Source organism: Pelodiscus sinensis, chromosome 2, assembly GCF_049634645.1.
Source record: "Pelodiscus sinensis isolate JC-2024 chromosome 2, ASM4963464v1, whole genome shotgun sequence".
NCBI classification, from domain to species: Eukaryota; Metazoa; Chordata; order Testudines; family Trionychidae; genus Pelodiscus; species Pelodiscus sinensis.
This window is the reverse complement of record NC_134712.1, coordinates 36,705,155-36,725,689: the sequence shown is the minus strand read 5'-3', so window position 1 is coordinate 36,725,689 and position 20,535 is coordinate 36,705,155. Positions and strand designations below refer to the sequence as shown.

The 20,535-nt window shown below is 42.1% G+C and overlaps 1 protein-coding gene across 10 annotated transcripts in view; it reads left to right on the top strand.

Moving 5' to 3' along the window:
* Nucleotides 1-20,535, top strand: part of VPS13B (vacuolar protein sorting 13 homolog B) — a 999,042-nt gene that overhangs the window by 331,721 nt on the left and 646,786 nt on the right. For all 10 annotated transcript variants that reach the window (XR_012901295.1, XR_012901296.1, XM_075920306.1 and 7 more), the window contains one exon: nucleotides 19,765-19,899. Coding sequence is in view for 8 of the 10 variants with exons in the window: in XM_075920306.1 (XP_075776421.1) it covers nucleotides 19,765-19,899 (135 nt within the window). In the remaining 2 variants the exon portion in view is untranslated. The remainder of the gene's footprint in view (nucleotides 1-19,764; nucleotides 19,900-20,535) is intronic.

The window sequence follows — 20,535 nt, the reverse complement described above, 5'->3', positions numbered from 1 at the left end:
GTACACGTAAGTATAAAGAATGATAAGGACATGATTTATTGTGTGCGTGTACAGTATGCTACATGTCTTTTTTTTCTTGTAGATCAGTTTAGCTCTGTGTTGAATCTAGTTTATGGGTTCTGAAACGTTAAAGCCAAATTTATATAGCTACTTAACTTGAAAGCTTTGCCTTCCTATTTTCAAGTGTGTTTAATTTATAGTGGTCTGAAATTTGTATCAAATAAAGCAGAGATTGAACTTTTCTAGCGTTAGGTTCAAAAGTCCTGTTTATAAAGAAATCCTTTTCTAAATGTAAGAATATTTCCAAATTTGTGGCATCACACAATATTTATTTTAACTAAAAATGTTTATAGAAGGTAAGCTGGCCAGCATATTTCCTGCCTAAATAAATAATATTTTTTTTGTAAAACATGGACTAGAATATGATTCTTTCACCATTTGTTTTGTGGAAAAGGATATTTAACAAAATACTGTTAAATTTATAAACATTCATAGACATCAAGTGACAAACATTATTCTGATTCAGAAATCTAGCATTTTGTGTTACAAATGCTGATTGAGAGAGTTATGGAGCAAATCATTATCAGCGTCTTAGACCTTAGGCTGATTGTAGATGAAGAGATGATGATAAACTTACTGTAGAAGGAAAAGAGAGATGGTGCGTAACCCACACTGCTTCAAAGCATCATTTCTAACTAGCTAACCAATAGTGTGATATTGGAATAAACATGGTCTTGTGATCCTCCAGTTCAAAGAAAACTTTCAACTAGATATTATAACTGCTGAGAGCAGATCTATACACTAGAGAAAACTAAGAAGCAATTGAGAAACACAAGTCAAACTGGAAGAGAAAAACACTTCAGAAGAGATTACTTCTGCTATATGGAATTCAAGAAATCTTAATGATTATTATATGTCTACGCTACAAAGAAAAGTCAGAAAAAGATACGCAAATTGAGAACCGTAATTTGCGTATATTTTCCCACTTTTCTTTCAAAAGAGGCTTCTCCGAAATTTGGCGCACCTACAGGGCGCCAAATTTCAGAAAAACTTTCTCTTTCGAGCCATCCCTTCATTCTCATGAAACGAGGTTTACAGGGATGGTGAAAGAACAAATCCACTTTTCCGGAAATTTTTCAGAAAAAGCGGATGTGTTCCTTAGACGCGGCATAGCTTTTCTTGGATACCTCTGGTATCCCGGAAAAGAGCTGCAGCCTAGACATAGCCTTTATTTACCAAGTAGTTTTCAAAGACATGACTAACCTAAATTAAAAGACCAGAAGGACCGAACTCTTTATTACTTATGTGAGAGATTATGTTGCAAAGATGGCCTGGCTATTTAGTGTCAGGGCCAGCTCTCTTATAGAAGGATATCACTTCAAACAGTGCTGCCGCCACTGCAGGTTGCAAACACACAATTGAAAGCTTCTAGTTCTCAGTTCATGCACAGATGTCTTTCAATAACTTTAGCCAGTAATTTCTCCAAATTGCTCAGTTTATCATCAGCACATGTCATCAATCCTGGAGTGGTTGCTCAAGTCAAGCTACAGAATCCTTAGCTTACAGGCGCAGCTGCAAACAGGTGAGCGGGCAGAAAGTAATTTGTGCGGCTTGGTGGCTGTCAGACGAAAGACAGACAATCTGTGTTTAAAATAGATTGCAGGCCTTGCATTAGCCAGACAAAAGGGATTTCTACAACTGCAAGTAATTCCAAGGTTAGCATATTTTCTGCCATTAGGAGATTTGTTAAAATTGCAAACAATGAACATTATAAATCTACAGAGAAACTAGAGATAAGTTGAAAGAGAAAACCGGATCACAAATAAGTTTACATCCTTCTGTAGAAAGATACAACTGGCATTCATATAGGCTGCCTTCTTACAGATTAAGCCAAATTATAAAATAATGCTTTGTAAATTATAAAGACATGTCAGTACACATTTTATGTTACAGTAAAGACTTTTAATTACCAAAAGAAATGTTGGAATAAGAAGTTAATAGTATTAAGCATTTTCATTAATTTTTTTTGATTTATTGCTTTCAGTGGTAAAAAGAAAACAAGGCATATGTTTCCCAGTTTAGTGATTGTTAGAATTTTCATTTGATGTGTGAGAAGTTCTGCCAAAATATGCATGTCGAATTTTTGCTGACATGCTGCAAAACATGAACTCTTGTCATTCCAGTTCTCAAATGTTACATGTTAGTACTTGCTAGATTTATAAAGTTTTACATAACAAAAAACTAAGAACATCAAAAGAGTTTGGAAGTATTATAAAAAGATTAACTATAACACTAATGTATTTTAAAATTTGCCAAAGATACCAATTTATGCTTACTTTCCTGATCACGAGTATTAGGTGTATTATGTAGTAACACAGAAGGCCTAATCTTTGCACTTCTCATGAGCCATATAAACTTCTATTGACCTTACAACTTTTAGCTTTCATCCATGAGGTACTCGTCAGGCTAATGTAATATAGACTTTCTTCCTGTTTAGTTTAGTGAGTAATTAAGTAGTTATGTAGACTAATATTGACAGGTAAGACTATGCTTGGTTCAAGTTGTTCTGGCAAAGTTTATCAATTTAGAGATTTATAGATGGTAAAACATCTACAACCTAACTTTCTACCAAGAGGAAGACAAATTGCACAGAATTCCATATCAGTGACTCTATTCATAATGACAATAATATTTTTTAAAAATACCTGAGGCCAAGATATTTTTCCTGCTTTATAAAAAGTATTAAATACTTGCTGAGCTTGGGTTTATTATACAAAAGTTGTATATATGTATTACTGATTTTGGATTCTTCCTCTCTCAATTCATGACTTTTTCAAATGTTATTAAAGTACCTTGTAGCAAAATATAATATGTTCATCCTTCCAAAAAATTAGGCATATAGTATATACTGCATTCCAATGATAATATTCTTAAAGTGGAATAAAGGCTTCTGTACATGTTAATGAATAACCCTATAGGGAGAGGTGTGCTGAGATTGAAATGAAGAACATGATGTTTCCTGATAGCCGAGTATTCTAAGGCACTATAGAGCCTTGCGTTTTACTAAACATAATGTTTTTGTTTATTAAATACAGGTTCCAAAACTATATTGTGTCCGTGAAATCCATCATATTTTGAACCTTTTAACAGAGAATTATTTGAAATGAAGGATGACATTTAACTTGATTTTATGTCATATTAAAAGAATATATATGATTTTATTTGTACTTTAATTGCATTTTTCAGGTATACATGGAGATTTTTCTTTTAATCCAAATCAAATGAGAGAGATTTTAAAAATCTTGTGAATTACCAAAAAAAAAAAAAAAATCATAATGAAAGAGAATTGATATTATTTGGACAATGAAGCCTAAATCCTTTTTTATTATGCTGATAGTATATCTCTTTTATTTAGTTGTGCAGTGTAAATTGTGTTTGTATTCTGTAGTGTACTGTCCACATATACATAATGTACACATATATGTGCTGTATATATATTCCCTGTGAAGGTGAGATCACCGTCTTATAAAGGATGGTTTTAATTTGTCTTGGTAAATCAAGTGGATACTGTATTGAGGGAAAAAAATGCACTCATGCAGGTTGCTGTCTGCAGTCCAAATTGCTGATCAGAGAGTCTTTATACACATTGGTAATGTGCTGTGCAATATAAGCTGAAATACATTCCACAAGGGAGGAAAACGGAATAGGTTACATACGCTGTTCCTAAGTGCAATGAATATAAAACTCCATTACTCACTTTAAGCAGGTGCTTTTTATATGAGGCTTTAAAGAAATATAAAACTGCTGGTGAAATGATTGGTTTGTATGGACACAACTCAACTTCCAGTGCCTTGACCAGATAAAGAGCCTAAAAATATTCCTACCACATTTCATTAATGATTTCAGGGATTAAATGTTAGTATCTTTCTGATATAAGAAAATGCCACTCCAGAAGCTAAAGGTATATTCTTTTTCCAAAACATTTTCTTATTCTTTTTCTTTAAGTTTAACGTAAAACATATGTATTTAAATTATTAGTGAAAAATCTGTGATTTTTAACTGAAAATAAATTGGTAGATGTACAGAAGATGATTTAAATGGATTAGAATGCTAATGAAATTAGAAATAAAATACAATTTTGATGTGGTGAAATTTGGCCTGCAGAGCTGCTGATTATTCTGATTCGAGTATTTTGGGTTTTTGTTTTGTTTTCTTGTTTAAACAATAGAGAATAATGGAATGTCTGCTTTTAAATAATATTGTTAAAGAGCTTCTCGGTCTTTCACATGTAATCCATACCAGTTCTTACCTTTTCATTTTTTCAGGCTCCTACCCCAGCCTCTGTTGTTGTGCCACCAGTTCCATTTTACATCCAGTGACTATTTTCAACAGCAACCTGCATTGCCACAGCACAGCTGCAGTGAATATCCCTATTGATGCTTCCCATTGTGACCCACCATTTCCATTTATTCTGCCATTATACCTGCTGTTTTTAATGTCCAGTCTATTTTTACACAGACACTGTTATGACTAATTGGCGTCTGAGACTCAGAATTCTTGCTCTGACCTCTTCATTCTAGTTGAAGTATCTTTTACCATGATATTCATTTTGAACAGTTCTCTTTCTGGACTTCTGAAGGGCAAGCCTGTTACTGTCAAATTTGGATTTATTTTTGTCCCAATGTACACTAACAATTTAAATACCTCACTGCCTTTCTTATCTTATTCAGCATGGAAGTTAACAGCTCTACTTCCATAGTTTATCTGGTTTCATATGACAATAGGCCTTTTCTACTGTAATCATCACTTGTGTCAATATCTCTGGTGACACAATCTGATCACCTTGCTTCTACCTTCCTTTACTTGTAAAGATTAGATACTAATGATCCTGTATTTGTATCTCTTCTCTCCTGATCCTTATCCTTTCTATCTCCTGTACCACTCAGTTTTTGTAGTGAGTTTTCTTTCTTTTATCTTGTTTTTTGTTTTTATGGATGACCGTGTTTCAAGAGTTTGTTGTCAGGTCATACAGTTTCTGGATTCTGGATCACACAGCTCTCATTTGAGTTTATTCCAATTCTCCTTCTCCTGTATAATGTGGTACTCAACTTCAATAAACTCAATTTTACCTGCAGGCATGTGGAGAGAAGAAAGTGCTTCTTGGACTTTTGTTTAAAAAAAAAAAAAGTAAGAAGTCCAATGTCTGTCCATTTTCTTCTTAGAATGTAGAGATACAGTTCACTGTCAGCATCACTGAGGAAACTAGGGACTCATTATGCTTGTTCCAGCTTATTATTTTAAGTAGTAAGATTTGCTTTGTCCTTCCCTTAGAAGATTGAAAATATACCTGACCCTCTTGTTATCTTAAGAGCAGTTGTCTCTTTCTATTCTTATATGTTTGCAACCCAACATTCACTCTCCCCTCCTCCTCCCTTCCCCCTCGAAAAAGGATAAAAGTGGAAGATCTGCTGTCATCGCTCTGGTTCTTTTCATGTCACATTCAAAGTGGTTGCTACTATCCATTTAATTGAAAATGTGCTTAACTAATGACTAAGACCAATATTAAGATAACTATTGCTCTCCAGTAGTCTTATTCTACTCTATTCAGGTTCTTTTATCTGAGAAAATTCCATAAGTGCTTTAGGCCAGCAGTTCCCAACTGCCTGTCCATGGACCGGCAGTGGTCTGTGAACCCCTGCCTGCTGGGCCGCAGCACACTGCCAGGCTATGTCCTCAGATGTTAATGAGCCTATTTGCTGGGGTTCCCCATGAAGCAGCAGCAGGTTGAGTGGCCTGGTGGACAACTGGGCGTGCTGCAGCTGGAGATGGGGCGCAATGAGGCTGTCCCTACTGAGGCAGCCTCACCGTGACCCTCGTTCCAGCTCTGGTGTCCGCTATGTGGCCTGGTTGGTGGGAATGCATGATGGGCAGTTTGAGCCTGGCTGCTTGTGCAGCTGGGCTCCATATGGCATTTGGCCCCAGGTGAGTTCTGTGATAGTCAGGCCTACCTGAGCACCATAGTAGCAGTGCTTGGCTCCAGCTGAGCACTGCAGCTGTACTCATCAGGGGCCCAGCTGCTCCAGCTCTTAGCTGGGGCTGAGTGCTATATGGAGCCCAGCTGCGGGTGTACTCAGCAGGGTCTGGCATGCTGCAAGCTCCATGTAGCTCTCCTGCTACACAGAGAAGTGATCTGTGCTCAGCTCGTGGCTGGGAGGCAGTAGCAGGACTAGGTGAAGGGGGGCAGAGCAGTCACGGCAGGCTGTGGGAGTGCGGGGGAGGGTCTAAGAGGTCGGGTGCTGACACTGAGGGGCACTGTGACATCTAGAATGGGGAGCTAGCACTGGGGAGCTCTAAGGGTGGGGCTGGCGGTGAGCGGGACTAGAGGGGATTGGGTGCAGTGGGGCTCTGGAAATAGGCTGCAACTGAGGTGTTTATGGCAGGGGTGTTGGGTGCAGTGAACTCTGGGTCCAGTGGCTGGCGCTGGGGGGTAGTGGAGGTGTGAGGGTCTCTTGGGGTTAAGTCTGGCTCTGGGGAGTCCCGGGGTGGCTTTTTATACCGGAGAACCCCAAAACTCATTCACAACCTTTTGGCAGACTGGCAACATTTTATTTCTATATTTGAATATTTACAATTTGCATAATGGATATGTAAATCAAAATGTTGCTGGTCTGCCCAAAGTTTGTGAATGGGTTTGCTGATACCTGGTATAAAAAAAGGTTGGGAATCACTGCTTAAGGCACTTTGGCCAAGAGATTTTTTTCTTCACTTCCCCACTATGTTTGTGTTGTATATCTGGTGAGCACAAGTCGTTGAATACACAAGCTGTGTCAATGGGAGAGCACTCTCTTGATGATGTAATTACTCCACCATGATGAGAGGCAAAAGCTATGTTGGTTGGAGAGCATTTCCTACTGGTATACCATGGTGAAGACACTGCTTAAAGCCAATGCAAGTTATATTTCTCAGGATATTTTTTTCATACCCTAAGTGATGTAGCTTACATCAGCGTAAGCAGTAATTTAGACAAGCTCCAACATCTGTCACATGTGGTTCATTCTCTTTCATCCTTTCCCCAGAGGGAGAATTATGCATGCTGATTAGTGTTTTGTTTTTGTTTTAAATTTACAAGCTGGTAGATGTGTGTGAGCGAAGGCAAGATTGAAAAACGTGTGCCATACGCTAAGAATGGGAGATGGTGAAGTTTGTAAGGAGCTCCTGTGGGAGTTCATTCAGCTGTCTCTGACCATTACCCTAGAAATATTGCTTCCTGCATAGAGTAGCATTCTCTTTATGGTAGTCAAACAAAATCTTCATCCCAGAATTTAAGGTGATCTTTTAGATATTCTGAGGCCAGGTGTGAGCCGGTAGGGCTTGGGGAGGGGTGCCTCCCCCTTGGGGTCAGTGGATGGCCACTCCACCTCACTACCCCCGGTTTAGTCTTTTGGGGAATCAATGGTGGCTTTCCACTCTTCAGGGATGGCAACAGGTCAATAAATGGTCCAGAGCCCAAGCCCTTGCTCAAGGTGGGCTGCAAAAAACAGTTTAGCGCCCAGGCCCTTGGTTCACGGCGGGGCAGAAAAACAAACAGTTCACAGCCCGAAGCCCTTGGTTCAGGGCAGGGCAGCAAAACAAGCAGTTCAGAAGTCCCAGCCCTTGGTTCAGGGAAGGTCAGCAAATTAAACTGTTCAGAGGCCCAAGCCCTTGCTCAGGGCCGGGTGTCAGGCAAACAGTTTAAATATGAGCACCCAGCTCAGGCAGGGGTCCGGTAGATGCAGACTGTGGTTCTGGAATAGCCAAAGGAGGAGACTGCCATCCAAAAGTGGGGTCCCTGGGGGGTGGGGGGCAGGCCAACCCACTCCACTGTGTCCCATCCCAGGGCCCTGGTAGAAGCAGAGCAGTCTGCTGCTGGGTCAGCGGGAATATGCTCCACAACACGCTGACCTAGCTCTGGCCCAGCCAAATGGTGGGCTATCCCTGGGCTCTTTCCATATTCCCCTTGTGCTGTACCTGATTGCAATGCAAGTCCCCTGGACTCCCTCACTCTGGACCCTCTGGCTAGGTAAGCAGTCCTTCTAAGCAGTCACTCAGTTGTGGGCCTGGTGGCCCAGGTCAGACCTCAGCTTCCCCTGGGTCCAGCTCCTCCTCTGGGTGTACAGGGGAGGCTTCTGGCTCCTTCAGTTGCTGGGGCCTCCCTGGCCTCTCTGGCAGACCTTTTAATTCCCTGGCCCCACCTCCGGGTTTCTGGTCAGGTGGGTCATTAGGGCCAAGTGCTGCCCACTAAGGCTCGGGGAGGGGCGCCTCCCTCTCGGGGTCAGTGGGAGGCCACTCCTCTCCACTACACCAGGCCATAGAGTACCATGAATCCTAAGGACTAAGGTCTTGAACTTTGTATTGTACAGGAAGCTATAAAGCGTGGAGGTCAGGTTTTATGCGCAGATATGCTGTAGTGTTTTGTACCATTTGGAGTTTTTTAAGGGCAAGTGGCTTCATACTCATGTATTTAGGATTGCTGTAATCCAGCTGAGCGGTGATGGAGTATATAATTGAGGCCAGGTAATAATCTTACAGGATTGGATGGAGTCTCTTAGCCAGTGAGGTGTAGAGTTTGCTACCCTGTGAGAACTTGGTTTCAGCAAGGAACTTAAGAGCAATCCTAATCTACATAAAAAATTGATCAGTAGTGGTTATGTACCATTAGCCAAAGGAGATGCTACCTTGGCTACATACTTTTCATAGGGCTCCCTCTTTCCCCAGTAACACTTCTTCCAGGTACTGGACTATCTTGATGGTAATGATATGGTCATTTTTGCTAGGGAGAGCTGTTTGTCATCTGTTTCTTGCTGGGACTTCAGTTAGGGTGTGTCTAGACTAACGGTGTGTCTAGACTAAAGGGTTTTGTCAACAAAAGTGGACTTTTGTCGACAAAACTATACCTGCACCTACACTGCCACTGAGTTCTGTTGACATAACATCTACAGAACTCAGCAGTTTTGTCGACGGCTGTAAACCTCATTCTATGAGGAATAATGCCTTTTGTCGACAGAGTTCTGTAGACAGAAGGCATTATTGCATCTACACTGTCCTTTGCATCTTCACTGTCATTTCGACAAAGCAGCTTGCTTTGTCAACAGAACTGGATGTAGTCTAGACTCTCTTTGTCGACAGTAGCTTTGTCTACTGTTGAAAAAGCTAATGTCGACATTTCTTCAAAAATGTTTCTTCATTGTTGGTTACAATATTGCATATTTGAAGAAGGAAGGGAATATTCTTTTCCTGAATAAAGAGTTACTATTTGTCACAAGTAGCTCAAGTTACTTATGACTCTCTTCCACCATCCAGGAAAGGCACTGATTATATTCACATATTTTGGGTTAAGACTTCTTTTAGGGTGTCCAATAATTCTCGATGAGTGAATGAACTGACATCTAGGAATGCAGGTAAGCTGTCCATTACCAAGGATAGAGTGGATCCATGTTGTTTGAGAAGCCTTCCCACAATGATCTTTTCAGTGAAGTAATTCTTTCCAGTGCTTTGTGCTGGTTTCTGTTATGAGCTATAGACACTCAGGACTGATGAAATGGTTTGCTCCCTCCCATAGCTACTTAGGGTGTGATTATTTACATCTTCATTGGAGATTGATGGAACATTTTTCTTGGCCTGGAATATGACCTCAACATAATCTTTGATAGTCTCCAAGCTGTGTTTGTTTTATTTTTTTGCCGTAAGTACTTGAGTTTCTTTCTGTCTCTCATCTGGTATAGAGTATCAGAAAATGAGGGAGAGATGTGTGGGTGAAGGGTAAGGGATGAGCTGTGTGGTAAAACTAAAATATGAAAATGGAATGTTGATCTGCTGTGGTGGAATGTTGATCTGTTTCAGCATGCTTTGAAAATTTGATTAAATTTGAGTTTTAGTGTGTGATTTTTCGTGATGGCTGGGAGCTGGGAAACCTTTCATTTCATAATAGTCTGTCAAAAACAGTAGCTGGCTTGTGATGTTCTTGATATTAACAGTTAATATGAAGACCAGGTCCAGGATGTGACTGACTATTTTTGGCTAAACCGCAAGAGGCACTCACAAGTGTAGAATCTGTTAGATTTTGCTGTGGTTTCTTTTGTTAAATGATTTTGAATGAACTTGTCTTACCTGAACTACTACTTTTCAATCTGATATTTGGTGCTACCTCTTTTCTTATTTTCTCTAGGGCTGTGATGGATTGAGTAGCATGGAGGCAAGATATGAGCTAGCATGAAGATTACTGTGTAACTGAGGCATGTCTTTGTGATAAAGTTATATTAGGTCCATGGTGTCCAACATGCTAGCCACTAGCCACATGTGGCTATTTGGCCAGTTGAGTGTGGCTATTTGGATATAGCAGTACCCACTTCTGAACTGGTTGAACACCACTGTATTAGATACTTTGGCGCTAATGAGGCTACCTATTTTTCTGTTTGTTGGAGGTAGATCTTAAGTTAATCAGCATCTGTTTTAGTTTAGGTAGATTTGTGGTACCTTTTTCAGGAGTGTACCTATATGATAGTTTTATGCAGTGCATAGATAGCTAATATCTGGTATCCCGTTTCTCATGTCTGCTCTAGTTATTCTTGCACACTTCTTCCAGTTTGGTCTGTAATGGATGCAATAGATTCTTTAAAGTGCAGGAAAGGTTTTCTGGTTTGCCAAATGCTATGGGTAAGACCCATTAATTAGATACTTTGGGTGTGATAAACCTTGCGAATGAAAGAAACTGCATCAATCTGTTTCTTCGGTAATGATGGAGGTGTTGGAAGTATGGATGCACTGCAACAGAAAAAATAATAATAAATTGCAAGAGCAGTACTAAGTAGGTTGAGTCCAAAGAAAAGGTGATATAAATAGCATCAGATGTCTCCTTGAAATAAGCTGTCTGTGATCATGGTTCCTCTGCTGCCTTTATCTGCTTTGGAGGAGAGAGTTAAGAGGAAGTTTGATGGTTCTTACTATTGAACAATGTGTGAATTATAGCTGTGAAATGTCCTCCTGACTAGAAGTAGTTAGCAAAGACTGAAGGGTAAGGGATTAGGCATATGGCTTTTTTCCTATAAAAGAGCCTTTTGGGAGCCTAGTTCTTGGTGGTGGTTTTTGATCTAGGGGAAGTGACTAAGTCTTCACAGCCGCACTTTCAAATTTTAGAAAATCTCATTAATTTTTTCTGTTTGGAAATGAAAAAAGGCGAATCATGCTCATCATACTAGTTTTTCCCATCACAGCTGACAAATTTCTTTAGCTAATTTCTTTCTTACTTCAGTAGCATGGTTATCATAGATTATAAGAAGATAGTACACATGACTACTGTGATATAGCATGACTCAAGCAGATTTTACATTTGCTTCACATAAGAACGCAGAGGTAGATTATTCTTTTCTGGCTGTATTGCTTTTTTAGAAGAAACCTACTTTTCTGTGCAGCAGATTGCAGAAAAATAAGACTTTTACCTCACTATGTGACATGGTTTCTAAGAGGAAATCACATGTAGCTTTTCTGTTTTAGATGGAATATTTCATATAGCGTAGAACATACCCAAGATGAAAAAAAATAAACTAGCTGAAAGATTTCCCAATGTTCTGCTTTCACATTCTTATTCCCTATACCTGGGGTGGGGAACCTTTTATTCTATCAGGGACTACAGAGTCCCAGAAAAAAAAATCAGTCATGAGCCACATATAGCCCCACAGGGAGGACACAGAGACTTGGGGAAAAATGAGGGGTTCATGGTGCAGGAGGGGGCTCCAGATTTGGGCAGAGGAGTGGGGTTTGAGAACGGATGAGGTCTCTGATCCCATGGGTCTGGGATGGGAATGAGGAGTTTAGGGTGCAGTTGCTCCCAGGCAGGAAATTGGAGTGTCAGTGCAGAGTTTAAGTGGGAATTAGGGTGCTAGAGCAGGCTGGGCCAGTGAGTGGGGGTATATGCTCTGGGAGGCAGTTTGAGTGCAGGAAGGGGCTCAGGGCTGGGTCAAGAGGTACAGTGTGTGAGTTCAGGTTTTTGGAAGGAAGCTTGGGTGCAGTAGGGGACTCAGTGATTGAGCAGTGGGTTAGGGTGCACGTGGAGGTGTGGGGTGCTATCCTCAGGCAGTTTCTGTTCTGTTTTCCTAGCTTGCCCTGTCCCCATACTGCAGCTCCAGGGTGCCATGAGCTGCCCTTCTCTGCAGGCACTGGCCCACAGCTTCCATTGACCATGGTTTCTGGCCAGTGAGAGCTGTGGAGGCGATACCTCCTGCATGCAGTGTGGTGCTTCCCTCATTGCCGCAAGCCAGCAGTGGCACTCTCAGCTTGTTCCCAGAGGTAGGGGCAGGGACTAGGACTGAGGCTCAAGGCTTACAGCCTTGGGCTCAGAGACTTGTCATGGGCCAGATTACAGTAAGCAGGGGACGATGGGCAGAAGCTTCCAAACTATGCCCTACACTGCACAATCACTCCATTTCATGTTCATTATATTTGATGAACCTCGACCTCCAGGGTGAGAAAAGCTGCTCCGGGTGCCCCTGGTCTGCTGGGGACCGTCTCCAGCAGACTAGGGACACCTGGAGCAAAGCCGGGGAGGCAGAGGGGTCTCGCGCCTCTGAGGCTTTGCTCTGGCAAAGCCTCAGAAGCGCAGGACCCCGCTGTGGCTGTGGCTTTGCTCCCGGTGTCCCTGGTCTGCTGGAGACGGTCCCCAGCAGACCAAGGGCACGGGGAACAAAGCCGCAGTGGCGGCGGGGTGCCGCGCCTGTGAGGCTTTGCCAGAGCAGCTAGTGCGCCCCCCCCCCCCCCCCAGCAGACCAGGCTTGTGTTGTGGACCCTGGGGCAGAGCAGCTGGGGCGCTGCCGGTTGGTCCCGCAGCGCCGCTCTGGGCACTACTGGACCAGCCCGGCAGCACCTCAGCTGCTCTGCCCCAGGTGTCCTGATTCAGCCGCTGCTGGTCAGTTTCAGCAGCGGCTGAATCAGGACGCCTGGGGCAGAGCAGCTGGGGTGCTGCTGGGTTGGTCCAGTAGCGCCAAGGAGTGGTGCTACTGGAGCAACCCAGCAGTACCCCAGCTGCTCTGCCCCAGGCGTCCCCAAGTCAGCCGCTGCTGAAACTGACCAGCGATGACTACAGGAAACCCGAGGCAGAGTTGCTCTGCCCCGGGCTTCCTGGAATCAGCTGCTGATCAGTTTCAGCTGCTGATCAGTTTCAGCAGCAGCTGACTTGGGGATGCTTGGGGTTCTTAAGTTGAATCTGTATGTAAGTCAGAACTGGCGGTCAGTTTCAGCAGCGGCTGAATCTGGATGCCAGTTCCGACTTACATACAGATTCAACTTAAGAACAAACCTACAGTCCCTATCTTGTACGGGACTGCCTGTATGCATTACCATTACACTGGTAAAGTAATGTGTTTGCAATGTTCAGTGGAAAACTCAGGAGGGTTCTTTTGAGCTGGATTGTATGATATTTATCTATCAATCAATCGATTGATCTATCAAATCAATGAACAGGATGAAAGATAAAGATGATAGGTTACTACTACTTAGGGCAAAAAATTCTAAACTAAGTATCTCCACAGCAAGAACTTTAAAGAGTAATGATTTAAAAAGGTCATAAACGATGGAAATGCAAAGTATGTGATGGAAAATGAATAAAGCACAGTGGGACTCAGGTGGAAAGGGTGGGTTTGGTGCTAGCTGCCCCCAGGTAGCCTCCTCACTGCATTGTGCCTTCCACAGATTTGCCTGGAGCACACCGTGCAGGGCTCATGTGGCAATTTACAGGGCTCGGCGCTCCAGCAATTGCCAGTGCTGCTGTAGTAGTGGTGGTGGTGGCTGGAGACCATAGGCCATTTTGATTCTCTGGGCCCTGGGCTGTTGTTCTTTTCTCCTTCCCTCTCTTCTCCCCCATCATCTGGCCTGGTAGGACATGACTAAATTTCACAAGTGGCCCTAAATGGATTATAGCAATGTTTCTGAGGTGGCTTCAAAGAGAGGACTTGAGAACTTAAAAGCATTCAAGAGCAGGAAATTATGGTAAGGTTCGTGAACAAAATAAAGACTGGCACACAAACATCAGAGTGTTTAAGAGCTGGCTGTGAAGAGAGAGGTCTTTCAATGGAAGCAAATGGTTTTTACCCAAATGAGGGAAAGTTTAGAGACTAGCAATGTCCACTGAAGTCAGCAGAAATATTCCCACTGTCTTCAAGAACATTAGATCAGTCCCTTATATCTCAATCCAGTAATGCATATAACCACATGGGTAACTACCCACAAGACTTCAGTGAAACTGTTCATGCACTTCAAACTTAGTATAATCTTATCTAGTTTGTTGAATTGTGGTTTTAACAAAGTTGTTTTTGCTCTACTGAACATAAGAATGGCTAGACTGGGTCAGACCAAAGGTCCGTTTAGCCTAATATGCTGTCTTCCAACAGTGGCCAATGTCAGATGTCCCAGAGGGAGTGATCAGAAAGAGGTAATCATGAAGTGATCCCTCTCCTATCATCCATTTTCAACTCTGACAAACAGAGGTTAGGGACACCATTCCTACCCATTCTGGCTAGTAAATATTGATGGTTCTAACCTCCATGAAATTATCTAGTTGTTTTTTTGAATCCTGTTAAAGTTCTGGTCTTCACAAAATCCTCTGGCAAGGAGTTCTGGATGTTGACTATCTGCTACGTGAAGAAAAGCTTCCCCTGCTATCTATTAGTTTCATTTGATGACCCCGTTTCGTATGTTATGGGAACAAGTAAATAACTTTTCCTTACTCACTTTCTCCATACTTATCTTGATTTTCTAGACCTCTATCATATCTCCCCTTTAGTCTCCTCTTTTCTAAGCTAAAAAGTCCCTATCTTTTTTGTTAGAGACAGAGGAAAGCTTTGTGTGTTGGACACAGAGCATCTTTCCCTCCTTCCCACATAGGTGACACAGTAGCATTGGGAACTAAATTCAGGCAACCCCATATGTCACCAGCCTCCCTGGAGGTAGCGGTCTTGAAAAACAAGACAATGACAAAGATAAGGCTCACAGAGGAAAAAAATGTGGGAAGCTTCTGATTTCAAGATAACTTGTAGTTTGGTAATGTGTATTCTCCCCAGACTAAAACCTAAGATCAACTCTGAAAAGATGCTGGCCTCAGGAACAAGATTGAGGGGAGTGGGTTGTTATCACTCCTGCTGATACCCAAACTGACAACAGCTAGCCTACATTTACAGCAGTATGTAGAGTGCAAACATGACATGTGAAACGGGAATGGGTATAAACTGTAGTGTAAATAGTAAGACACAACTAAGGTGAGAGGAGTACAGCCACTCCCCAAGTGACGAACAAGTTACGGACCAACTAGACTAGGGTTGCCAGGTATCCGGTATTCACCCAGACAGTCCGGTATTTTTGCCTCCTCTCCAGTAAAAAATTCCAGAAAATACCGGACACCTAAGATGTCAGGTATTTTCTGAATTTTTCCCTGGCCAGGAGGCGAAAATGCTGGGCAACCCTACAAACACTCAGTGCCCGGCCTCCCTCCCCCGAAAGCTCCCCAGCCCCCCGAACCCAGTACCCATGCTTACCTGGTTCTCAAAGGCTGCCTGCACAAACTGGCTGCTGGCCAAAAGACCTAGGGGAAACAATGCTTCCCCTGGGTTTTAGTGCTCAACCATTCCCCTGTCCCTATCGTTGCACTCACTCTTAAAGGGGATATGCTGTTTTAATGCTGTTTTATTTTTATTTTAATTTTTTTTGGTGCTTAATAAGTCCTTGGAGTCCCTCCCCCCCCCCCAAACAGAATTTTTCCATGTGTTTTTTTTTTTTTTTTGGTGGGGGCGGGGTGCGTGTGTGGTATTTTTGTTTCAACCATTTGGCAACCCTATACTAGACCGTTTGTTGTTTTTAAGTTTTTTCTGTTTCAGAATCGCTCCTTCTGAAGCTTATCTACTCACTGTCTTTTTTTTTCTTCCTCTCCTTCAATTTTTTTTCCTTTCCCCCCTCCCTCCTCCTTTTATTTATCCTTGGATCTGGACTGCCAACACTCTGGTCATCTGAAGAAGTGGTTGTACCCATGAAAGCTCATCATACCATCTGCATGTTTTGTTAGTCTTTAAAGTGCTACCAGACTCTTTTTTTTTTTAAAGTTTTTCTTGTTACAGACTAACTCTGGTACTCCTCTGAAAATGTTGGTATTTTTAGCAGTCTCCTTCCCAGCAGAGCTTTTCTTCACCTTAGTGAAAGGCTCTGGCAGTGGGGAGCCATAAGTGTAGACTTACCATGATGCTCACAGACAAAGAAAGACACAGGGATATAATAAGCATGCTGGGGCTCTCAACCCAACGGTTACATTTAAGTAAGGAAATGGGCATATAGAACTTTTTGTTGTATTAACTCATTTTTCTTCAGTGCTGTGTTGCCTTTGGGAGTTGTTTTTGAATCATTGTAATCAGCAGCTGCCACCAGTGCCTGGAGAAGGAATGTTTACATGTGCCAGACCCCGTCAGACCTGTCGGATTAACATAATTGGTAAATGGGGGGAGGGCTACAGCCCACACATCTGAGATCAAATGTATAAGTGGTTAGAGCATATGGTTCAGTTCAAACACCAGGCTTCAGGGACTAAAAGGGGTAAAAAGTATGGATCACCCGGTAACTGTGGCACTAAGAAACCATAGCAAGGTGGACTTCTGGAAGTTTGATGTGAGAGAATACATCAAAGCATCTGGGCACTTGGGATGCCTGTGGTACTGGTTTGGGGATCTTGATGTCTAGATTGTGGAGTCCCTCTGCACAAAAAGGATGTCAGACACAAGATCTGCTTGTGGGCAAGACTCAGCACTAGTGAGACCCAGAGCTGGGAACAGTGATGAGTCATTTATCCATACTCAAAAGGATTTAGAAGCACATGCATTTCAGTAGTTGGATTCAGCCACAACGGACTGGAGACTGGTTAGGCAAAAGAATGGGGCCAGATTGTGATGGAGGTTCTTGCTCAGTTGTCTGCTATAAATTTTCTTGAACTTTTCTCTGAAGCGTTTGGTACTGGACCAGATGGACCCCTAGTTTGATCTAATATTACATAACAAGGATGGTCCAGTGGCTAGTTGGGACTTTGGGGGCCTACGCTAATGTATTGGCTGTGGCCCAGGCTTCCTATATGATCTTGGATGCGTCCTTCTGTCCCAATTCACCATCTGAAAATTGGAAATCTGAGTACTTCCCTACCTCACAGAGGTCTAGTGAGATAGATAAGAACATAAGAACAGCCATATTGGGTCAGACCAGCAGTCCATCCAGCCCAGTATCCTGTTTGCTGACAGTGGCCAATACCAGATGCTATACAGTTGTGAAGCACTTAAATACTACAAAGAGTGCCACATAAATACTTAAGATAGATAGCAATATCTATATTCTTATCATTTATTGGTTCATTTGGAATTTGTGTTACTATTCACATAATTGTGATTGACTTTAGAGGGATTACTTGTGTAATTTAATTTTTAGTTTTTTCTATGGTGCAGGTATTTTGCAGAGCACTCTGGACTGCAAGTGATTATAAGTGCCCTACTGAATATGCTCTAGAATCTAACCACAATGAAATGTACTAAGTACAGAATTTTAAATATACAGTAAAACTCCATTGGTCTGGCATTTGATGGTCCGGCACTCCTGATGGTCCAGCACCATCAGGAACCTGGAAGTGCTCCGTGCAGCTGGACCATTGGAGCTGCTCTGCTCCCAGCTTCCCCGATTCAGCCGCTGCTGAAACTGACCAGTGACTGACTCCAGGAAGCCGGAGGCAGAGCTGCTCTGCCCCGGCTTCCTGGAATCAGCCCCAGATCAGTTTCAGCAGCAGCTGACTTGGGTAAACCTGGGACAGCAGCTGGGGTGCTGCCGAGGTGCGGTGCTGTGGGGACCAACCCCGCAGCGCCCCAGCTGTTCTGTCGCAGGCATCCCGATTCAGCTGCTGTTGAAACTGACCAGCGGCTGACTTCAGGAAGCCCGGGGCAGAGCTGCCCCGGCTTCTTGGAGTCAGCCGCTGATCAGTATCAGCAGCAGCTGACTTGGGGATGCCTGGGGCAGAGTAGCTGGAGTGCTGCCGGGTTGGTCCAGTAGCACCGCTCCTTGGCGCTGTGGGACTAACCCGGCAGTCCCCCAGCTGCTCTGCCCCAGGTGTCCTGATTCAGCCGCTTCTGAAACTGACCAGCGGCTGACTCCAGGAAGCCCGTCCTGGAGTCAGCCGCTGATCAGTTTCAGCAGCGGCTGACTTGGGGACACCTGGGGCAGAGATGCTGGGGTGCTGCCGGGTTGGTCTCGCCACGCCAAGGGTCGGCGCTACCGGACCAACCCGGCAGCACTCCAACTGCTCTGCTGCAGGCGTCCCCGATTCAGCCGCTGCTGAAACTGACCAGCAGTGGCTGAATCAGGGACGCTTGGGGCAGAGCCAGACTATCGGAAGGGGGGGCTATGAGGGGTGGCATCCCCCCCACCCTACCCCAGACCCCTCATAGGCCCCCCCTTCCTATAGTCCAGCATATCTGATAATCCGGCACCCCCTGGGTCCTGAAGGTGCCGGATTATTGGATGTTTATTGTAATTCTGAATTTTCTGCCTATTACCATTTTGTAAATTAAGTGGTGTTTCTATTCCTGGTTAAGTAAAATAATCAAAATAGTATTATTTAATGTCTTTGAGAGCCACTCAGAGAAAATAATAATTGGTTAAGTATTTAGGGGACTTAAAATATATGTATTTGTCCAGTTGCTTTATAATGAAAATATGTATCAGTGCTTTTATTTTTGCCTGAGTGATTGTAATAGGTTTGTTATATAAATACGGATTTTGGCAGGGATACTGTGTTAGCTGTGCATAGAAATGATCCCCCAAATTAGACCAATCCTTACATAATGAACAAAATGCTTGCCATATTTTAATTCAATGTCAGTTCTGTGTAGGGGGAAAATCATTTATAAAATGCTAACTTCAATTTCTCCTCCACCTCTTGCAAATTAAAAATATCAAACTAATTTTAAAAAATTAATAAATGTTGTTTTTCTGTTGGTGAATATCAATGGAGTAATAGAGTTGACTTTAACCGTCCATAGTTTGTGTGCGTGGTGTTATGTACAAAGAACTCTGCCAAGGTACCTAAGTTTTGACTGCCACATCCCCTGCTGTTATAGTTCTAGGCATCTCTTCAGAAGAGACTGCCAACAGCACTGATTTGTTCCAAACTGAGTTGTAACTTTCTGTGTGCACAAATGGGGACTAAGAAGAGACCACCAAACATATTTAACTTGTGACCTAAGGCAAGGCTTGAACTCTGATTTCCGTAGTGAAATGGCAGTTGCACTAACCTGCTGTACTACTCAGCTGCATATACGTATGTTTTGATTTTGCTACTGAATGAAACCCTGTTTTCTAAGTGTCAGTTGAGAATATTTTTAGTCATTTAAGATCCTCAAATTAAAGAATTAGAATGAAAATGTTGATAGAGAGCAGTTGAAGTGTCATAACTCAGTTATAAAATGAAATAAAAGTGTATGGATTTGTGTATATACATATTCTAAAAATGGTAAATTGCCATATGTGTATGAAAATAAACCACACACAGACACACACACACGATATTCTCTCACTTCAGAAAGCCTGCTATGAATAGCAACAAATATGGTATAAGAACATCTAACATAGATAATTAAAGTGTAATTAAGTTTAAATACCTTGGTGAAGAAATATAAAAATATTTAAATTCAACATGCTAGTACACTTGCAGTTTTCTTTTATTAGGTGTGAAATCTAAGAATCCCCTGCCAACTCTTGAGGGCTCAGTCCAGAATGTTGAATTGAAGTACTGCAGCACATCATTGGTCAAATGTGCCTCTGGGACCGTGGGATCAATAAAAATTTGCGCCAAAGCCCCAGGTATGTGCAGCTGGACCATGTAAAACTTTATTGCCTGTATAGGAGAATTGGCCTTGCTTTTTACAAGGAGAGTTACTGAAACAAGAATTTACTCATTGTTCCTATGAATCAGAGAGGGATTTTTTCGTTCAATGTTTTTTTTATTGTGCCAGGTTGATACATCATGTGCATAGTGCATTCAATTTTGATAATAAATGAATAAAATAAAAAAAAAGTGTTGGATTTTGAATTAAAAAACAGTCTAATAACATTGTAAAATGTATAGGAAAAGTGGATTTTATAAATAATATAGTACATTTATGTTTTGCCCCACTTTCTAAATAGTTAAGGTTATGGTTTTTTTAAAAAATTTTGTCTCCTTTTCAAATAAGACACAAGTAAAATTTTCAGTTCGGGAGTTTTTACAAGGTTTTGTGGTGTAATGACTCTTTACTGCTTTTAGTGAAGAGATGTGTATACAGTAATTCAATCCATACAAATACCTTATGTAATCAGTGTTTAGAGCTTTTTAAACGTAGTAATTATAATTAAATGTGATTTTGGAATTCCCAAGTGATTGTTGAGATAAGTGACTATTTTATTAGTCAGGAGACAGTAATTTACAGATTATTTAATGAGACTTGTTTGGTTCATCTG